Source organism: Metschnikowia bicuspidata (genome assembly GCF_001664035.1).
Source record: "Metschnikowia bicuspidata var. bicuspidata NRRL YB-4993 chromosome Unknown METBIscaffold_1, whole genome shotgun sequence".
Lineage (NCBI taxonomy): Eukaryota > Fungi > Ascomycota > Pichiomycetes > Serinales > Metschnikowiaceae > Metschnikowia > Metschnikowia bicuspidata.
This window is the reverse complement of record NW_017387731.1, coordinates 1,985,791-2,005,932: the sequence shown is the minus strand read 5'-3', so window position 1 is coordinate 2,005,932 and position 20,142 is coordinate 1,985,791. Positions and strand designations below refer to the sequence as shown.

Sequence of the window (20,142 nt, the reverse complement as noted above, 5' to 3'; positions counted from 1 at the left end):
GCGGGCGGTGACTGGCAGCATTCACGCGGGGGCTCACGGGCGGATCATGGGCGCTTTATATCGGGCGCCGGTGGTCTCGGGGTTTTGGGCCGCGTTTTTTTTTTTGGGCACTGCGAACAATGGCGCTGCGCTGATGGAGTGGCAGCAGAGCTGTGACGTAGGCGAGCTTGCATGAGGCCAGCGCGGGCCGTGCTCGCTGTGATTGGAGCCTGGGCCGAAGATAGTGGTGACGTCGGAGGGCGGGCGGCCCGGGCGAACAGCGTGGGTTTGTGGCGAGCTGGGGGTTTTTCTTCTTTTTCTTCTTTTTTTTCTTTTCTTCTTTTCTCTTTTTTTTATTTTTTTTTGGCGGCGGGCTTGTCAATCTGACTGGTGCTGTTGCCTGGTGTTGTGTGTTAATTGGCAGTGGCCTGCCTCCGATCTCAGCTGGGGCCGCGGGCCTGACTCAGGTGTTCGCACGGGAATGCTCGTGGTGCGCTGGGTGGCCGCGCTCGTTTGGCGCCATAGGCCCCGTTCCTTGGGGCCGGGGCCGATTATGCCACCGTCAGTTTTTTTTTTTTTGCAGCCGTCCGTTTTTGCAGGCCGCCCAAGGTGGCCATGCCCGGGCACCCGGGCATGGCCGCTTTCTGGAGCCAGCGCAAAAGACTCGCCACGTAGTGTGGTTTATTGCGCCGCCACGGCCGCCCTGCACCCAGCGTGCTCTTGAGCGGGCCCCGACACCAGTGCAGGAAACACCCAGAAAAACCCTAGACGGTGGGCTTAGCGAGCAACCAAACACCGGCGCCTGGGGAGAAACGGCAGTTGACACCCGGCCGGAACTTGCAGGGCGGACCCCTTCTGCGTGCCCCGGCTGCGTAGCCCGGAACATGCCTATGTGTTTTTCGGGCGCGGAGGTGCTTGTTCTGGGCAGGTGGTTTTTTTTTTTGGTTTTCTTACGCACGAGCCTATTGTAGGGGCCATCGATGTCGTCACCGCCCCGGCGCCAAGTATGACACAGCTGACGGAAGAATCGCTCCACTTCTCGCAGCCAGTCGAATTGCACGAAGATGTGCCCATGGCCCGGCCCGCGGTGGTGCATTCCATTTCGCTGTGTTTTTGTATGGTCAGTGTGGCCTTTAATTTCGATAAACATGGCCTTTGATTTCGAAAAGCATGGCCTTTGATTCCGATAAGCATGGCCTTTAATTTCGATAGGCATGCCTTTAATCTCGATAAACATGGCCTTTAATCTCGATAAACATGGCCTTTAATCTCCATAAACATGGCCTTTAATCTCCATAATCATGGCATTTAATTTCGATAAACATGGCATTTAATTTCGATAAACATGGCCTTTAATTTCGATAGGCATGCCTTTAATCTCGATAAACATGGCCTTTAATCTCGATAAACATGGCCTTTAATCTCCATAAACATGGCCTTTAATCTCCATAATCATGGCCTTTAATCTCCGCGGTCGTTCCTCCGCCCGTTGGCGTGGGCCGGCACTTGCTTGCGCCCGGCCCGAGGGACACGTCGTAGCAGCTGCTGGCGTAGGGAGCTGACGTCAAGCGCTTTAAATTAACACAAATGTCCAGGGCCTCTTTTCACGGTATGTTTCCTGGTGGGCTGGACGTGGTGCAGGTCATGTGACTGAGACCTTCAGTCGCAGTCCTCGGGACAGGCATACTCATGACATGCTTTTGTTGACGCTGGGGCAAGAAAGTCCGTACGGCCAGAAACCTGTCCGTTCTCAGCGCAGGGTATCTATAGCATATATAGAAAGATCCTATAGCCAGTACATCAGCAAAACCACACAACATAACGTTTATGCCGTTTTATTTGGACTAAAAGATGACCAACTAGTATGCTGGTTGGGCCGGAGATCATATCACCAGATTTATTATCTTAAATAACAGTTGATTGAAAAATAAAGTAATGATGCTTTGCAATGAATGACAATTACGTAAACCTGCTTGAAATTTAATGGATGACTTTGTGGCTCAATCATAACATATAAAGCGAATATCATTAATTAATGTAAATAGTAATAATCCTGTCAGCAGTGGTGCACTGCTTCTCTGCCATCGATCTCACTCATAGATATGACCCGACCTCCGAGCAGACGGCTGCTGTGCTCACCACCTGAAGATGAGCACCGATACCGTTGCTTGAATTTAAACAGCTGGGAGCATCAACTGAAACACCCATTGAAACACCCACTGAAAACCGATTGAACAAATTCTGCTGCCTGATTGCACCCGTGCACCACATTCTCTGGTCGTGCCAACGCCTAGAAAATACAAGCGTCACGTGACACCGTCCCCCCGAAGACCTCGGGCGCGAAAAAAAAAACGCTCGAAAATTTTTCCTACCCTTCTTCTTTTCCTCATCACACTCCGACATGTCCCGTCCTCAAGTTTCCGTTATTTCCGCCGCCGGCGAGAAGACCTCCGCTCAGTTGCCTTTGCCAGCTGTGTTCGCCGCCCCAGTTAGAGCCGACATTGTTCACTCTGTTTTCACCAGAATCAACAAGAACAAGAGACAGGCTTACGCTGTTTCTGAGAAGGCCGGCCACCAAACCTCTGCTGAGTCCTGGGGTACCGGTCGTGCCGTCGCCAGAATCCCAAGAGTTGGCGGTGGTGGTACTCACCGTGCCGGTCAGGCCGCTTTCGGTAACATGTGTAGAGGTGGTCGTATGTTCGCCCCTACCAAGACCTGGAGAAGATGGCACGTGAAGGTTAACCAGAACGAAAAGCGTTACGCTACCGCTTCTGCAATTGCTGCCTCCGCCGTCACCTCTTTGGTTTTGGCCAGAGGTCACAGAGTCGAGCAAGTCGCTGAGTTGCCTTTGGTTGTCTCCAACGACTTCGAGTCTATCTCCAAGACCAAGGACGCCATTGCTGCTTTGAAGGCTGTCGGTGCCAACAAGGACATCATCAGAGTCATCAAGTCCAAGAAGATCAGAGCCGGTAAGGGTAAGTTGAGAAACAGAAGATTCGTTCAAAGAAAGGGTCCTTTGGTTGTCTACGCCAACGACAACGGTCTCACCACTGCTCTCAGAAATATCCCAGGTGTTGACGTTGCCCACGTCTCCCGTTTGGGCTTGTTGCAGTTGGCCCCAGGTGCTCACTTGGGTAGATTTGTCATCTGGACCCAGGCTGCTTTCGAGTCCTTGGACTCTGTCTACGGTTCTGATGCTACCCAGTCTGTCAAGGTTGGTTACACCTTGCCAAGCAACGTTGTCTCTAACACTGACTACAAGTCTTTGATCAACTCTTCTGAGATCCAGGCCGTCGTCAGACCAGCCAAGGAGGCTAACACCAAGAGAGCCCACACCTTGAAGAAGAACCCATTGAAGAACAAGCAGGTCATGTTGAGATTGAACCCTTACGCCAAGGTCTTCTCTGAGAAGAAGTTGGGTTCCCAAAAGGTTGAGAAGAAGACGGCCAAGAACACTCAGTTCGCCGCTCTCTTGAAGCAATAAGCGCGCTGCTGTAGGCTTTCATAGTATTGCTTATATAGTCAAACGCTTATACTAATACTTGTGTGAGTTACTAAAATACACGAGCTGAACTCCAAAAGAAATGTAAGCATTGTGAAAACAAAAGGACAAGACACGCTTGCCCAGGGTGTAAGCTTGTTCACGCATATAACCGTTCGATGAAATACCAGTTGTATTGATTTTGTGATGCTGAACTGCAGAATCTCTGCCCACGGTGGTCAAACCATAACACTTTAGATACACGAGACATACAGTGCGGTATATTATCGGGTGATTCAGCATAAATCGACCTGTCTATTAGTGTCTGCCTCTGTGTTGAACAATTCGCGACCTTTGGGTTTGTTCTTTCAAAGGGAACACCAATAAACTGTCAGAATCACGCGCACAATCGAGAGTATAAGAATGCAAGAAAGTGGGACGATGTGCATTCCACAGGTCTTTCTGAAGTATGGAAGCAACTATATATCACAGTAGTATTTATTAATACAAGAGCGCAAAATAAGCCGATTTTTCTTCATAAATACTCTTGTGGGAGCGACTGCAAAATGTAGGGGAAACCGAGACTGGTTGTTAAATATTTAGGATTCGAGCGGGTCGGAGATCTCGGACTCAAGCATTATGCAGTGCCGATATTTCTACTTACGCTTTCAAAGTCTAATCTTATCAAACAAATAAACCTGGATCTTCTGCTCCAATAGAGAATAAGAAATCGAGTCGCCACACCAGGAACCATCTCAGGTCATAAACATTATGAATGCTCAATGCGCAGCTAAGTAGCTGCATACACCACTAGCTCATCAGTAATTGAATATCTCCTCAAGTTCTCTTGCCAAGTGTTTTGCGATGAGAATACGGTTAACGTCGCACGACTTCAGAAAAAAACGTCACATTCAACCAAATACTCTAAACCATACATAACGGAAGACACTTATGACACTAATGGCAACACATTCTTTTCAAACTGATTGATCACATTTCCAGCAGAACTGTACTCACAGATAGTATACTGGCGCCAAATGTTGTCGCAGGCAATCATGGCACACCCCAAATTGGTCGTTGATTTCCAGATGAGCTGAGTAAAATGGCCGGTCGCTTCACTAAAGCCAGGTTTTGAGTAGCTATACAAGCTAATTTCATCGTACCATGCGTCAACTGGGGCCGCCCCGCCGACGTAGCCTGCGGCCAAATTTTCACCGTACGTCCCGTTGGAATGGATAAGTTTCTGGACTTTACAAAAGTCCGCCTCGTCAGCATATTGGGCTGCATATTTTGCTAGTGTGGAGTTCCACGTCAAGTCACCGACCCCGTGCAAGGCCCTTTTGATATTGTGTTCCTTGAGAATTTCTGCTTCGAAAGAGCTGAGAGAGGAGGTAGCGGATGAAGACGGACCCGAAGATGTGGTTGATGTGGTCAAGGTGGCTGGAGCTGTGATTGTGGATTCAACAACAATCCCGGAAGGTACCGGTACCGCACTCTCAGTAGAAACGAGCTCCGACGAGATTGTATAAGGCGTCCCGCTGACGGTGCTCGTGACGTACTGTGTCATAACGACAACCGTCTTTGTGACTGTTATAGCTGCTCCGTTTGTAAGTGCAATATATGATGCAAGAAGAGTAAGGGAAAGCTTCATGTCGTAGTATTGGTATTTTTGCTAGTAGTGACTTATTTTCCTAGAGGGTGGATGAATGTCGACACAAAAGAATGAAATGGCTATAGGTCGTTAAAGGAGTGCAAGACCTGGGGAAGCAAAAGATGTATATGGAAAAAGCAAATGGCTGAGAAGGTTGAAAGATCCAGCCGCCTTTTTATAGAAGTCAGGAAACACGCGGTTCTGGTGGTTGTCTCAAACAGGAGCTTTAGCCACCATGTATCGCATGCAGAAGAAGCGACGGTGCATTGCGCGCCTCGCGGACCTTGTATTGTTCATTGAGTTTTGTGCGGAGGAACTGTATGGGGACTCAGCCACTGCCTGTTTGGTACATATAATGTATACTGATACGGTTGTCTATTCGGTGGCTTAGATACAAAATCGCGGCACTGGCCAGCATTCTCAGTCCAGATCGGAACACAATATCTGAGACTATCGGGACTTTTTTGGTGCTACTATTGCCTGTTTGGGAGAGTGAACGTGTTTTCTTGCATGATGTGATTTATGGAAGTTTGCTTTATTACGAAAAAAAAAAGATGAAGCATTCCAAATAAATGATGCGTGGTATCTTCATCAGGAAACGTCATCCGGCTTTGTGTTTGATAAAAACTCATCCATGCTTTACTCAAGTATTGCTACTTTTTGAAGTAATTGCGTGGTTTGTAAACAGAGTGTCCAAAACTCGAAGGGGCTGTTTGCTGTTTACCTTTGAAGGGTGGGCCCAAAAAACGCGTGTTCATATTAAGCATGCACATAATGCTTGGCTCGACCAGCATGAGCTTCGCCACACACACACCTGCTGGACATATGGTGCATATAAACTTTGAAATGAATCGTGTGTGCATTAATCTTTCTGAATCTGAAATCAGCACCTTAGATGGCCAAGAATTGTATTGCGGGCCTGATATCCCTTTCGGAGATAAAAGATACATACGCTTGAGAGAAATACCTGGTTCTTACGGATTTTTCTAGCTGGGCGAATAGCTGGACGAAGATCCAGTTCAAACAAATGAAAGAAGGAGTACAATGCGAAACGCCCTCAACGCGATTTCAAGGAAAATCTGGTACCCAAGTTTCTAACCGGGAAAGAAATTCCCTAGCAAACCGATTTCGAGTCAAAGGCAAGGCTGTGCGAGTACATGAAGACCATTGAAAATGGATGAAGAGGAGAACATGTTTTGTTAGTTTTGCCTCCCGTGATTCAATAATGAGACGCCAGAGTAGCGGACACTAAAACAAGAGAAAAAATCATCAAAAGACTCGTCACATTTTCTCTTAATCTGACTTCTTGAAGTTTAGTACTCAGCTTCTTTGTTTTGATGAAGACCAATTTAGGATATGAGCTCCCCTGAATTTGTATCGTAGGGTTTCTCGCGTATCTCAAAACAGCTTTATCATGGAATGTGTTGTGAGAAACTTGATGACATACCTTTTTTTCTTTTGTGTCTGAATTAGGCAACAAGTACATTTTTCTTGCAGACCTATATCTAACTTTCGACTTTCTGATGACTATGGAGGAAATCTGTATTCGGACACGGCTAGAATTTCTAACAGTGTCTCGCGTTTGTTTCATCCAAAAGCAATCTTTCTATTTTGTTCTTCCTCACACGGAGTATTGAGATTGAAATCCTTGTAAAAGATTCCAATTTACACTATTCTATATTGCGAGGATCAACTTAGATTGCCTCTTTTTCAGAATATGGTGAATTCTGATTTATGTGATGAACAAACATGCTCAAAGACGACAATCCGACGAGGACCATAAGACATGAGCAGTGAAGTATAGTGGTAATGAATTACCAGAAACCCAGCTTTCTGAGCGCTGAATGGCAAATATTAAGGGAATGGTTTTGTATTGCCTGATCAAGGCACATTCGATATGCTATGAACCTTTTTCGACAGTATTCAAGATAAAGATAAAAGCTTCATGACATAAAAGCTACGCCCCAGCCTTTGAAGCATACATACACATATGTGAAGCTGTAGGCCTCGATGCGTGACATTCGGTCATATTATCCCCCTTCAAAACTGATTGCTGTAACTATAATGCAACTTTGCGAGGACATTATGACATCAAACAAGGTAATACCTCCGCCATTATTTACGTATAATCAAGATCAGTTTTCAATCCAAAAAATAGCAAGAATGATGAAGGTTTCATTGCGACTTTAAACTCAGAGAAAGGGGCTTCCAAGAAGCAGCTTGTATCAGAAGGGCTGAAAAAAGGTCTGATTTGAAAAGAATGGCAGCTTCTCGGGGAAATGTCCGATGTAAATAAGTTTCGAATTTTGTTATTCAAGCTTAAACAGCATTTTTGGTAATGTTGCGATAAAAGATCAAAAATATTTTTTTGCCGAGGTGTGTTTCACAAAGATCTATTATGTTTTATCCTTTTGCGGAGAACAGTTTTGTAAGTCAGTGCTTGCTTTTCTTAGTATGCGATATATAATGATAATTTGAAAATGAAGATGGCGATGATATTCCTTTGATGGTTGTCTTTTGTTTCTGCGTTTTTAATACAGAGATTGCGCCTAAAGTTACGCTATATGAAAACAAAAATGACTTTATAAATGTTATTGGTATTTTTCCTACAGAAAATACAGGCCCGATCATCAAAATATATGAACTTTCTTCCAAATGCAAATAATCGTGACCATATAAGACAGAAAATTTTGAGAGTGATCCGGGTTGATTAGAAGGAGCATACTGATCATGAGGTTTGATACAGGGTTTGAAATCTATGCTCAGCACATTTAGGGGCCGGCGTTTGACTATTGAATCAATCTTGATAACCGAGGAACTCAGGTATTTCGAGCGTTCTGTTACTGAGTACACGCATCATACCACTGTGTTCCGAAAAGAATCAAAGGTGAGATTCTTCTCGTTGTGTTCATATTGCACCCGGTCAAACCAATGCTAAAAAACAAAAAAAAAATAATTTGACGGTCCGAGTTTTCAAATGTCTCCTTGGACAACCTTACAAATCTTTTTTACATGTGAGAATATCACAGGGACTATTCCATGCCACTAATGTGCGGTAAGATAATGAGCTGACTTATAGGACGAACAATGCTCGAGATCTAGTTGATTTCCATATAAAATGATGACTAAATAAGAATCTATCACGAAAATGGAGCTACCTGTTGGACCAGAGAAGTCAGTTCTTGGACTTTAAGCTGATGCTTATTCTTTCAGAATCGCGAGGCGAACCATACGAACAAAGAAGGCGAGAAGCAGCATCAAAAGGAGCACTCCAGACAAGAAAATGCAGAGAAATAACCGGGCTACAAGCTCGCTCGATATCTTTAGCAGTTTCAATCACCGTGCGGCCGTGAATCTATCACACTACTTTTTCGTGACATAAACCTTGCTCACTAAAAAAAGATGCGGTTGGATCCACAAATTTTGTAGGAGATCAGTTTCACGTGATGGAAAAAACAGCTCGAATCCTGGAAAGCTGAGGACAATCCAATGAAACATAGCAGTAGTACACAGTACCCGCGCAGTGTAAGAATATGAAACAGTACTCACAGGAAACGCGTTGTATCTAGAGATGGCCAACCGTCTGCGTTCAAGTCACAACGTCACATGATCAATACTCTATGGGGATGGTCGAGTTTTACTGATTCAGGACCCGAAAGCAGAAACCGCATTTTGTCCCACTTGATTCGACCGGCTGGTGTATCGAGAACATACTGGATGATTGTTGAAAACACAAAATTATTGGACGGAATCAGACCGGAGCCGTAGAACAGAACGCACTATATTCGAGCACCGCTCGATATCTATGAGTGGACCAGTTAGCGTCGCGCATTTCATTCAGTCGAGTCGTTCCTGTACGCTGTCAGGCGCACTGATCGCCGAGCCCCTGGCCCCTCATCTCAGCCAGATTCGCCTTCAACGAACAGAAAAGAGCAAAGAACCCTGACTACAACCAACAAAACCACCCCAACAAAGAAAACAATACCCAAAGATACCACAAGAAAAGAAAAGAAAACAAAACAAAACCCCAAATCAAAAATAACAAAGGCAGAAAACAATGTCAAAAAACAATACCAAACCCACCAAAGAGGGACACTGGTGAGAACGAACGGTCGCACGTCGCCGCCCAAAGAGACAGCACCAGCGAACATAGACGTGTAAAAAGCGCACCCCTCACTCGGCGCGGACTCGTCTGCCAGACCAGGGCGCACCGGCCTGCACACAGTCCCGGCTTGACGTGTCACGTGCCCGGCTGCGGGGCCCCCGCTGTGCGCGCAGATCAACTTGCGCGCGGCTTCCGCCATTATATAGGCCGACAAGTCGCTCCTAAGACCAGCTCGATATTCCAGGAAAGCACCACAAACACTACATTTTCCCTCCCGTTTTTGAATCCACATGTTCAAAAGTTTGCGCCACAAGGCGCTGGCCCTCTCGGCGGGGTCGCTGCGCTCCCCGGCGGAAAACATGAAGCCGGACCCTGCGGTCCATGCTGCGGTGCTTCTGCAAGTACACGCCTTTGAAATCGCTCTCCAGGCTATGGATTTGTTGCTCGACGACCGGAATACAGAAGGAGTGGAGTTGTTGAAAGCAGAACACGCAAAATACAAACGCGAAAATGCAGACCCGGCGGCGGTGTTCCCGTTGGCCTTGGGGGTCATGGAGTTCATTGAGGCCACGTTGGGGTTTGAGACCGACGTCATGGACCGCGCCCGCAAGTCACTCGGCGAGGCGGAAAACGCATCGTTGGCTCACGCAAAGTACAGCCAGAAGGCGGGGATTGCCACGTCTCACATCTACCCGCCAGGCACAGAGTTCCAGGTCACGTACGCGGAGCTGTCGCTTTTGAACGCCTTGGTCATGCTTTTGCAGGAAAACAACACCATGATGGACCAGGCCAAGGCTCTCTTGAAGTTGCGCAAAGCCTACCAGATCCTCGACGCCACGTACAAGAAGATCAATGACCTGGAGCCCTTGTTCAGCAAGAACTTGGCCAAGTTCCGCAAACAGTCGCTGAACCACTCGTTCAGCTCTGTGGATCTCCCGGGCTTCACCATTCCGGACCCGGCAGCCCGCCCCGAGCTGGCGCCTGCCACAAAGAGCCTCTCTGCGGACAAGCAGCTCATGCGCGACTTGGAACGAGTCTACCAGATGCGCAAGGCACGCATCGAGGGCACCAGCATCAATGTGAACGGAGGAATGAAAGTGCGTGCGTCGCAGGTGAATTTATTTGCTGACCTGGCGCTGCTGGTGGGGTCGCTTGGCAGCAAAAACGGCGCCGCCCCCCCCTTGGGCGCCCCAAGATCAACACGCGACCCGGGCCCCGTGCCTCAGGTCAACGTTTCTTTCTTGCAGGATGAGCCAAAGGCCGCTGCTGATGGTGAGGACAGCGAGGACGACGATTTTGCCGACGCGTCCGAAGTGTTGGATCCGTCGCAGAACTCCACAGACTGGGAGAGCTCGGTGGGAAGCAACAACCTCCTGTCGCCAAAAACATGCTCTTTGCTGGCGTCTGTTATGTCGCTCGACACCTTGTTGAGCTCGTTGAGCACAGAAACGAACGCCGCCAGCGACCTGCATTTGCACGTGTCCACCATTGACGAATTCATTCACTCGGGCGTGCAGTTGTGTTTCGGCATTCTCCAGGTAGTTCTCTCCTTGATCCCGCCTACAATCGGGAAGGTGCTTTCTATTGTGGGGTTCAAAGGTGACCGTACCACTGGTTTGCACATGCTCTGGCGTACAGCCATCACCGCGCGGAACATTCACGGGGACTTGGCGCTATTGTTTCTCTTGGTATTCTACGACGGGCCTATCCAATTTGTGGATACAGGATTCCAGCTCCCGGGGCACGCAGACGAGGATGTTACTGATATCATTCAGTTGAAAGACCGCTCGACTGTGTCTGATACTGAGCTCCTCAAGATAGTCGACCATCCGAAACTATACACCCCACAGCTTCTTAAGAAGGCGAGGGAACTCTTCCCAAATAACTGCTTGTGGCTTCTCCAGGAAGGAAGAATGCTTGTGTCACTGGGTGAAATCGAGCAGGCCTTGCATATGATGCAACGCTTCACGGACGACCCAAATTCCCGTGTTGAAATGGAGCAAGTTGAGGCGATTTTCACTTTTGATCGTGCAATCTTTTACACTTTTGTCCATGACTTTGATAGTGCTGCTCGCGACTTCACGCGTATGTTGGAGATCAGCTCATGGTCGCTGGCCGTGTACTTGTTCGTGGCCGGGGCTTGTTATTTGGAGAAATGGAGAAAGATTCAAGCGGGACTTCTTGAGTTCGATACCGTGGAAGAGAAGAATGAGAAGCTCGCATTTTATGAGCAAAAAGCCGACTATTACTTAAAGCTTGCACCCACCTACGTGCCAGGGCATGGAGAAAATGCATCGAAGAAGGGGGGAATAGGAGGCTTAGGCAAACAGATGCCGTTTGATAAGTTTGTGTTGAGGAAGACAAAACAGATTTTGTCCCGCATGAAAGCCTACCCGCGCTTGCTGTACATCGAATGCGTTGGCACGTCTCTTATTTTGGAGTTAATCTACTTCTGGAATGGATACTCGAGAATGGATGCGGAAAAGTTAAAGCAGCTGATTCGTATGCTAGACTTTTCTATCGGACCTCATGCGAAGTTCCCCGAGACGACTGACGAGGCAATGATCAGGCAATTGTTCCAGAGTATAGCACTCAGACAGAGCGGGAAGGTGAATGAAGGATTGAATCTTTTGGACACGCAGGTTATTTCCAAGTACGTGACGCAAGATTCGGCAAACTTGCCGTTCAAGTTCAGGAAATTGACGTACTCGCCCTACCTCTATCCCACTGCTCTCCACGAGAGGGCGTCGTTTGCGTGGAAACTCCAGTTCCAGAGTGACACGAGGCGTGCTGTCACCGAGAGCAGTGCATGGTTGAAGAAAGCAGAGACAGTGTCGGATGTTGGAGATTACGAGTTAAGTAATCGAACAAGCATGGCAATCAAGGCTGCCAGTGAACGCTTGGAACAAATGAGGGAGATACTCGACAAGGAAGAATGAGTTTTACGAGGTGGATGCCATCCCGGGAAAAGCATATGATTCGCCCAGGCAATGAAGACTTTGGTTAGCGCTAAAGGACCTTACAGAAGTAAATAAGAAAAAGAGAAAACAGAGAAAAATAAAATATGAACAGCTTATGCGACGTGTGCGTTATTTAATACATTCATGGATACAAACGTCTTCACTAGCTAGTCAAAGTAATTGTGTACCATGGTATATGCAACGTTGAAGTGGAAGAGCACACTCAACAACCAGGCGATCGCTAGCACCGGGATCACGCCCGCAAGAATCGTCATTTGGAGAATACGCGCAGGATTTGTTGTGGTCGACGAGGCGTCCCGCGTATAGTAGGAATTGCTAACAAAAGGCAACGAGTTGAAGCCATAGAACGTCACCACGAAGTAGTGGCCCACCGCCCCGAAGTATAGAGTGTTTCCCAACAACATGGAGAGAAACGAGTCCTTGATGGTGAGGATCGGAAGAAGAAAAAACTGCACCAAGTAGAGCAGGCACCAGATGACAAGGAACGAGTTACAGTGGATGTCGAAGCAGAACGCCCAGTCGATGTAATTGATGTTGAGCCTCGATGCCCGCAGAAACGCGGTGAACACACTGAACGACGGGTTGAACAACTTGTTGGACACGATCCACGCGATCGTCGCAATTACGGCGCCCGACACGTAGAAATCAAACACAACCATCGTGACTACAAGCTTGACTATGTCCCACACACTGGGCAGATAGGTGGCACCCCACGCTATGGCACTGACCACCAAAAACCCCGTCACGAGGATCAAGAACGACGGGTCGTCCCGCAGATACAGCTGCTTGCCGCTGTGCTTGTACGTGTAGTTTGAGCGGTACATCTTGCGCGGGTTGACTATTAGGTGGAACACTTCCCATGTCGCGGTCTCAAAATCGAGCGTTTTGGGCCGCACCAACCGCTTGGCCAATTTGCGCCAGTGTGCCCATGTGGATGCCTCTGGCCCGAGGTTTCGGGCCGGCGTCAAATGGTGGTTCCCGCTGCGGAGCGTGTCTGTGAAAGACGCTGCAGATATCAGCGCTGGCGTTGCCTGTTCGCGCGCAGAAGTTGCCGTGTGTGGAAAGAGGTCCTGGTAGGTGTACGGCAAGGATCCTCGGCTGGTCATGGCGTGAATTGAGCAGACAACCAGGTCTATTCTAGCTGTTTTCGCGGGGTTCTATGGAGTAGCAGACCGCCTGGTCTGGCTCCAGTGAGGCTGGCTCAGCTGCGAGGGTTCCGTGTAGATCCAGGAGGCACGGGTCTAATGTGGCACCCGATTCAGATTCTGGTGGCCGGGTTATTTCGGGCCGTGGACAGTTGGAACACGAAAAACACACTTTGTGGTATTGTACTGGATGGTATCTGCTTTTTTCCTTTTTTCCTCTTGTTTTTCTTTTATCCTTTTCTGTGACATTCTGCTATTTGTTGTGCTCTGCCTTGGTGCAGTTCCTGGTGTAAACCAGGCCTATTGAGCGCGCCTCATATTAGTAGATGATCTATTAGCTAGACCCAAGGCAGTAACTCGCCAAGTCTGATCCACGTTCTCTTCGGGAATCTGATATGCCCAGCTATTGCAAATGGGCTAATTGTATCTTAAAGATCATGGACATATCATGCTGCAGAGATGCCCGGGTGACGACTTGATCGCCATGAACCAGACATCTCCGTAAGTACTGTTATAGTCGTTACTCTGATTTGCTTTTGTCAAGACAACCTTGTGGAATCTTCTATGTGAGTGAGGTCCGGTCCAGAGTTAGAATTTGTGTCTAACCCGCGACACAGCTACGTCCTGGTCAGTAAAACGTTCTTGGCCATCTGCATCATGTCTGCACTGGCGCTCTGGTCTCCATTATCAACCAGGTTCCCAGCGTCGAAAAACACGTCTCCTGGCTGTGTTTCAAAACTTTGGTCGTGCCACATTTCGTGGAGATACGACGCCACATTATCCTTGGTGATCCGGGACTCCAGCGCCCGCCGATCGCCCGCCTTCATTGCCAACTCTGCCTCATTTCGCTTGATCGAGCCAAGAACACCAGCCCGGCACGCGATATTTGTTCTTCTGCCTTCGGTGTTCTCAGGATGACTGGAAAAGCGAAGCCGGATTTGTGTCCATTGCGACACAACGGACTCGTGCTGGATCTTGACTGCATACTCGGGCAGATTTCTAAGACCCCCCATTGCTAATGTGGCTGTACTGGCGGCGCTAGCTGCTTCTTGACGGAGACGAAGCAATTTCATGTCTAGCAACTTTTGGTGTGTTCTTGTGGTGGGCCTGTCTAGACTCGAGCCAATAGAGACTGCATCTATGGACTGCTTGGTTTCTTGCGCTTTTTCGTGCCCCTTCATGAAATCTAGCACGGAAGTGGCGTCCGCTAGCCCCGGGATTTGGAGGTATGCTTCCTCATAGTTTTCCTCATAGAGCGCCTCCAAATCCTCGGATTTATCTGCTTCAATGAGCAGCGCACGCTCGTCTCCACAGACTTCTGCTTCGCTGTCGGATAGTCCCATCGGAACAAGCGAAAACATCGAGTTGTGGTTGCTTTTCTTGTCGGGGAATCGGCCCACAGAGCGCTCACGGGGATGAAAGTCACGTAAAGATGAGCGAGAGCTGCCGCGTGAAGTCTTTTCGGATCGTAGGTCTCCACGCTTGGACTCATTAATCTCGATCCCAGCCTGATCGAAGGAATGGGTTTTGCCCGTTGGTCTATGGATTTGTGTCAAAGGCGAAATGCTGGCCTTTTGTGCGACATTTAGATCCTCGTGGGGCTCAGATATGGATTCATTGGTCGGCACAAGCACATTGTTTATCGGCTGGTTTAGGCTATAAGTCCCCCAGCGATTATCGCTAATTCGCCCGACGACAGGCGCTGCCACCATTGGTATATTCCGATTTTTTGGTGTCATGTGACTTCGTCCACTGTTAGTAAAGCCATCAACCCTGGATGCGGAGTTCACCCGCGTGAGTCCATTTCGTAGTGCTGTTTGTCGTAAGTCTTCGCTAGTTCGTGGCTCACCAGCGTTGCTTTGTAGTTGGTAGGAATTCGCCCGCCGGGAGATACTGGAAGCTGTGCCTTGTGGTTTAGCAGCTGTGTTAGAGGTTCCACGCAGGAACTTAACATTTTCTCCTTCCTCAGCGGCCATTTCCGCTCAGTTTAATGAGGGATCGAATGAAACTCTTATGTCCGTCGCCCATTGCTTATCAGCGAGCGTGCGAATCTCATTTATGCTTGCGCTTATCTTGCATGAGCCGATCCAGAACTGTACACAAACGAACACCAGATAATCGCATGCCCTGAAAAGACTATATACACCCCGCTTATATATACTCGGATCAGCACTCAGCATCGTTTATGGCTTGCGAATGAAGAGCTTTTATTGTATGTTTTTTTCCTCCTTTGTAATTAATGTTTTTAATATTGAAATAATGAATAGGCTTTAGAATTGGCATTAAGAGTGAAGGAGCTCAACAGAGCAAACAAGAACTCGTTTCAAGAAGTAGATAAGCCTGGAAGAAAGATTTGTCCCACTCCCGCAGTTTTTGGCCAAAAAGTTACAATCTCTATTGACAACAAAATGAATTTGACAGTGATACTGATATTGCTAAATATATATAGTTGTGTCAATCGTGTGTGAATGTACCGGCCCCGGGGGCCGTTGGTTTACCGTAAACGAGTAGAGCTATTCCAGACATGAGGTTTTCGAATGTTCGCATTGCTTTGAATCTCAGGCGAAATAGAGTGATCAGACAATTACACCGCTTGTTTATTTTGTGTTCCTATAGATGAAGTAAGTTAAGGCGAAAGACGAAAGGCTCAAACTGATTGAAGATGTGGGGGAAGGGACTTACAATTTCTTTCAACTTTTAATCTGTGTTAGATTTCAGAAAAGAGGCATACAGAAGAGGCATAAAATAATAACAAATTGACCGCATAATAGCAAGAAAATGTTTGATTTGAGAATCGTTTAAAAAAATCACCATCAAGAATTTGATATAAACATAGATTGCTATCTTTATTGAGGTAGACGCCTTCAAAGGTTGTTATCAATTAGCAGTGTCCAAATTGAGCGTTGGGACTGGAAGATTCTGGATGGTGGCAAAGTGGAAAGGGGTAATTTGCTTAATCATTAAAGAATCCTTCTCCCAAACTTTTTTTAAGGTACGCACAGCAACATTGCCTCAAACCTACCAAAATTTCATTGAATGATGGTAGCTAAACTTGACTGTGAAATCATAATGAAGCGCTTCGATATAAAGCCTGACACGATACAGTCTAGAGTACAACAATCAAGTAAAGAAAAAATAAACCTGGCAATGATTGTTTTGAGGAATAAACTGATTTATGAGACGATTTTACGATCTGTCAGCAATCGTGATCAAAAGTAAAATCACATATAGAACAAGTGAATGATGTATGGTGGCGATAATAAAAAAATTGTGCTGGTTGTTCTTTTATTCCGCCAGAAGTAAATGAAGTGATGGAAAAGCACGAATAAAATTTAAAGTTCAAAGTGGAAGAATAATTTATTGAAATTGATATTTGACTAGGATTTGGAATTTCATTGCAGTCAGAATGTCTACCTTTCTTATTGTATTATGTTATGTAAAAGAGACTAGATTATTATACCAAAGTCATCATTTTATCATCTTACCTTATAGAATTAAAGTCACGGGATGGATGGTGGCTCGCTCACTCTGATTAAGAAAAGACTAGTTACTTGCCAGAACGAAGGAAGTTTAGATCTTGTCTGCCTTCCATGCTTAATACCACGAAAGGTTGTAAGAGATTCAATCAATCACATACCACATTTCAGAATTTGTTCCCCAACGGCTCGTTGAGATCAAGCTGAAGTCCCGGGATTAATGTCTATCAAGGAAAAATAGGGAAAGATGTCAATCAACCATAAAGTCTGCTTCTTCGAAAATTTCTAAAATAGGAGAATCAAAGTTTCTTGACATGAATGATGAAATGTTCATACCGAGTTAGGTAAAATTCCCCTACCACCCTGTTATCACAAATCATCTGTTTATTTATGACAAATATCTGTTGAACACATCAGATAAACAGCCTTCCATCAGCCTTTAGCAGTGGTATAAACTCTTCCCATTCATGATATTAAACTTTGAAATCAAGGACTTAAATTCCCTGATTTTAGCTTGGTAATTTCCAGTCTATTGACTTGAATATAGGATGTTTCTGAGCAAAAATTAGGTATCAAATTGCAAAAGTTTCTGAGTTAGTACCCAAGATCTTGTCTTTCCACATGGCTTCTGATAAATAGCGAAAACAGCAACAGTGATCTCTCTTCGAAGTGTCTTTTAGTCAAAAAAAAAACTCTTGTTGACAAAAACAATATAGTTCTTGAATTGGCGCGATGTTAGTAAACCCGAATACTGATTTTTAATCTCAAGGCCATGAAGAGTATACAGCTCTATTCGAGTTGCTACTGTAGACTCGAAATCAAATCCAGCTTCAACAAAGTTTCAGAATAATGTGCGAGATGCAAAATTATAAAAGAATGCTTCTAGGGAGAGGAAAATTGCAACGTTCCTTGCTGAAGCCCTGTATGAGCACACTCGATAAGCATGTTTCTGCGGCGCATGACCAATGATGCCAAGCTCATGATTTCGGCCCGTTTCAGCGTGATTCTGGCAGCAGTTTTTCTCGGCGAATCCAACACTTTGATCTCCTCGAAGAGCTGCGAGAGGTCTTCTACAGTTTTGTTCAAGAAATCTTGCATCCCCTCAAAAATAATGGAGAAGTTGGACTTCTTTAAATAGAAAGCAAACACGTATGTCCACATGAGTGTTTTTCTACCACTGAACAAACTGCGGATTGCATCAGAGAGAAACTGAACGTCATTCCACGAGCTTGTGCGTTCACTACTGAGAGTCTGCGCCTTCATGTACTGAAGCATACAGCGACGCACAACTTTCAACGTGTTTTTGTCGCCGTCCATGGAAATCTGGTGCACTGAGAAGCGTCGGTAAAAGTGAAGATACCTGCCAAGCGAGTACTGCTTTTCGGACTGTTTCTTCTTCAACTCTTCTACTTCCTTCGGATCATAGCGATTGCACTCGTAGTTGCTGGTCTTGTGCAAGGACCAATCACCCAAACAGATCCAGCAAAACTCGTGGGTGCACTTTCCACAGGTCATGTGATTACACCCACCGTTTTTCTCGATCACCGCCAGGCATTTTGGGCATCCCTGCGTGTTAGCGTCAATCCAGTTGACTGTTTCCGAGTCATCCTCGCAGCGTTTGACCCACGCCTTGGTGAGCCAGCAGGGACACGGCAAGTGATTTTCGTAGTGGCATGTGAAACAAAACTGGTGGGCCTGTCCACACGTGACAATGGCGACAGAGCCCAAGTCGTTGTTATTGCTCACTTCTGTATCCGTTTCCTGTAGTGACCCTCTAGCAAGCTCTACAAATTGAGAACAGTCGACGGCCGGGCACCACCGGAATTTCGAGTGCAGGGCGTCGATGGCCACACGCGCCGCATAGACCAAGAGCGGGTTTCTTAGGAGAGGCTCCTTGTCTTTAAACGCCTCATCGAGGTCTGTCAAGTGCATGTTTTCAAACTGCGCGTCATAGTCGTCCACGAGACTGCTAGTGGGTAAATCCACAAGCTCATCAGATTCGCCGGTCTGGTCGCTTTCGCCCGCGGTTTCAGATTTTGAGTCGCCTGGAATGCCCCCTGGAGTCGCAGCTCTTTCGGGTCCAGCTCCACTGTCCTCCTCTGGCGGAAGTTCGACATCCAAAAGCAGCGAAATGGCACTGTACAGCAACGTGAGTCTGCACAGCGTATCTATGCACCGCACCAAGCACCCGCTGGAGACGTTCAGAAGAATGTACCGCTTATAGCAAGGCGCGCAGAATTTGTGCCCACACAGAAGCGCAAACACAACAAGGCTCCCGGCCTCACAGCATATGGGACACATGAAGTCATCGTACTCGCGGAGTTCTGGAGTTGTGCCCCGTTTGTCGGGCAAACCACACGCATCCCTGAGCCGCGGCCAGTCGCTGAAGAAATCGCTGGTGACCTCATCCACCAGCCATTTCTTATGATGAAGAAGCAAAACCGCCTCTTCGAGCGAGAAATGCGGCAAGAAATCCCGCTGGAGGCTCCGGGCAGGTTCCACCATATGCTCATAAATATACCAGGATATACTTAGCGGACGATACGAGACTGGGCTAAGCGAATTTGGCGATTTTAGCCAGCGCTGGGGCTTGTCCACATCGATATGAGCCGGCGAGGTGGAGACCGTTTGTGCCTGCGAGGGGACACGCGAGAACTCGTCCTGTGGGTCCAGCCCCAGTGGCAGACTTTCATATGACTCGAGCGATACCTCGTCCTCGTAGTCGAAACTATATTCCGACCTATCCAGCATTTGTGTGCGTGTTTATAGGTGGGGTTCAAACGGTCTAATTTCGCCTTTGCTTTACTAAGAGGGCCTGCGCGCCGCATCGTTCTGTAGTGCGCATGGAGACTGGTGGCTGACAGTGTTTGTATTTCTGCTTGAGTACAGGATATTCCAACTCAATGTCCTGTCCACAAGTGGTTCCCAACTGGTACAGTTGAGATATCGGATTCGACATGATGTACTAGCGTGTGGAAATAAACCTTTATTTAGGAAAAACTAAAACCACTTTTGTGTCAACTGACCTTCTAAAAAGATCTCTAGAGGGAATTCTCTTCCCTTCATATACTCGTCGTGCTATTTGGTTCCGGGTAAGTGGTGCGAACTTTAATGTCTCATTTGTCACATGATTAATTAGGGCTAAGCGTCTAGTTCTCACATTCCCCCCAATCATGGACGTTCATTCCACTGAGTTTAATGAGCTTCAAAAGTGTATCGGGCGCGAGAGATTTCGTAAACATGTCAGCGATGTTATCTTTAGTAGAAACATAGTCAACCTGTATCTTGTTTTCGCGAATCTTCTCTTGCACGTACGCTGTCCGG

The 20,142-nt window shown here is 47.0% G+C and overlaps 8 protein-coding genes across 8 annotated transcripts; 2 read left to right on the top strand and 6 right to left on the bottom strand.

Moving 5' to 3' along the window:
- Positions 1 to 281: 281 nt before the first annotated feature.
- METBIDRAFT_103995 (uncharacterized protein) lies at positions 282 to 1,446 on the bottom strand. The gene is made up of 2 exons (XM_018853757.1): positions 1,286 to 1,446; positions 282 to 1,219 (listed from the first exon to the last, which is right to left on the bottom strand). Exons 1-2 carry the CDS (start codon positions 1,307 to 1,309, stop codon positions 542 to 544), a joined length of 702 nt encoding a protein of 233 aa, XP_018713791.1. The 5' UTR covers positions 1,310 to 1,446; the 3' UTR covers positions 282 to 541.
- Positions 1,447 to 2,380: 934 nt separating this feature from the next.
- RPL4B (60S ribosomal protein uL4) lies at positions 2,381 to 3,463 on the top strand (the record flags this gene model as incomplete). Its single annotated transcript, XM_018856913.1, has 1 exon — positions 2,381 to 3,463. One exon carries the CDS (start codon positions 2,381 to 2,383, stop codon positions 3,461 to 3,463), a length of 1,083 nt encoding a protein of 360 aa, XP_018713790.1.
- Positions 3,464 to 3,983: 520 nt separating this feature from the next.
- On the bottom strand, positions 3,984 to 5,249 carry RBE1 (sterol-binding protein). Its single transcript, XM_018855486.1, has one exon. The coding sequence runs from the start codon at positions 5,109 to 5,111 to the stop codon at positions 4,410 to 4,412; it is 702 nt and encodes a 233-aa protein (XP_018713789.1). The 5' UTR covers positions 5,112 to 5,249; the 3' UTR covers positions 3,984 to 4,409.
- Positions 5,250 to 6,195: 946 nt separating this feature from the next.
- METBIDRAFT_103972 (uncharacterized protein) lies at positions 6,196 to 6,911 on the bottom strand. The gene has a single exon (XM_018853756.1). The coding sequence runs from the start codon at positions 6,700 to 6,702 to the stop codon at positions 6,331 to 6,333; it is 372 nt and encodes a 123-aa protein (XP_018713788.1). The 5' UTR covers positions 6,703 to 6,911; the 3' UTR covers positions 6,196 to 6,330.
- A 2,595-nt stretch (positions 6,912 to 9,506) lies between these two features.
- On the top strand, positions 9,507 to 12,333 carry IML2 (Iml2p; the record flags this gene model as incomplete). Its single annotated transcript, XM_018858282.1, has 2 exons — positions 9,507 to 10,295; positions 10,566 to 12,333. 2 exons carry the CDS (start codon positions 9,507 to 9,509, stop codon positions 12,153 to 12,155), a joined length of 2,379 nt encoding a protein of 792 aa, XP_018713787.1. The 3' UTR covers positions 12,156 to 12,333.
- Positions 12,334 to 12,343: 10 nt separating this feature from the next.
- METBIDRAFT_36317 (uncharacterized protein) lies at positions 12,344 to 13,303 on the bottom strand (the record flags this gene model as incomplete). The annotated part of the gene is made up of 1 exon (XM_018856721.1): positions 12,344 to 13,303. The coding sequence occupies one exon, from the start codon at positions 13,301 to 13,303 to the stop codon at positions 12,344 to 12,346; it is 960 nt and encodes a 319-aa protein (XP_018713786.1).
- Positions 13,304 to 13,692: 389 nt separating this feature from the next.
- Positions 13,693 to 15,342, bottom strand: METBIDRAFT_29812 (uncharacterized protein). The gene has a single exon (XM_018855485.1). The coding sequence runs from the start codon at positions 15,316 to 15,318 to the stop codon at positions 13,960 to 13,962; it is 1,359 nt and encodes a 452-aa protein (XP_018713785.1). The 5' UTR covers positions 15,319 to 15,342; the 3' UTR covers positions 13,693 to 13,959.
- A 2,358-nt stretch (positions 15,343 to 17,700) lies between these two features.
- Positions 17,701 to 19,612, bottom strand: METBIDRAFT_63778 (E3 ubiquitin-protein ligase; the record flags this gene model as incomplete). Its single annotated transcript, XM_018858336.1, has 2 exons — positions 18,934 to 19,612; positions 17,701 to 18,825 (listed from the first exon to the last, which is right to left on the bottom strand). Exons 1-2 carry the CDS (start codon positions 19,567 to 19,569, stop codon positions 17,701 to 17,703), a joined length of 1,761 nt encoding a protein of 586 aa, XP_018713784.1. The 5' UTR covers positions 19,570 to 19,612.
- Between the last annotated feature and the right edge of the window lie 530 nt (positions 19,613 to 20,142).

What these genes read in the sequence shown, in the direction of transcription:
- METBIDRAFT_103995 (XM_018853757.1), bottom strand. Translation starts at nt 1,309, where the DNA reads ATGCCATGTTTATCGAAATTAAAT. An exon ending in CATGTTTATCGAAATTAAAT is followed by an intron (nt 1,220 to 1,285) that starts GCCATGATTATG and finishes TCGAGATTAAAG; the next exon opens with GCCATGTTTATCGAGATTAA.
- METBIDRAFT_29812 (XM_018855485.1), bottom strand. Translation starts at nt 15,318, where the DNA reads ATGGCCGCTGAGGAAGGAGAAAATGTTAAGTTCCTGCGTGGAACCTCT.
- METBIDRAFT_103972 (XM_018853756.1), bottom strand. Translation starts at nt 6,702, where the DNA reads ATGAAACAAACGCGAGACACTGTTAGAAATTCTAGCCGTGTCCGAATA.
- RBE1 (XM_018855486.1), bottom strand. Translation starts at nt 5,111, where the DNA reads ATGAAGCTTTCCCTTACTCTTCTTGCATCATATATTGCACTTACAAAC.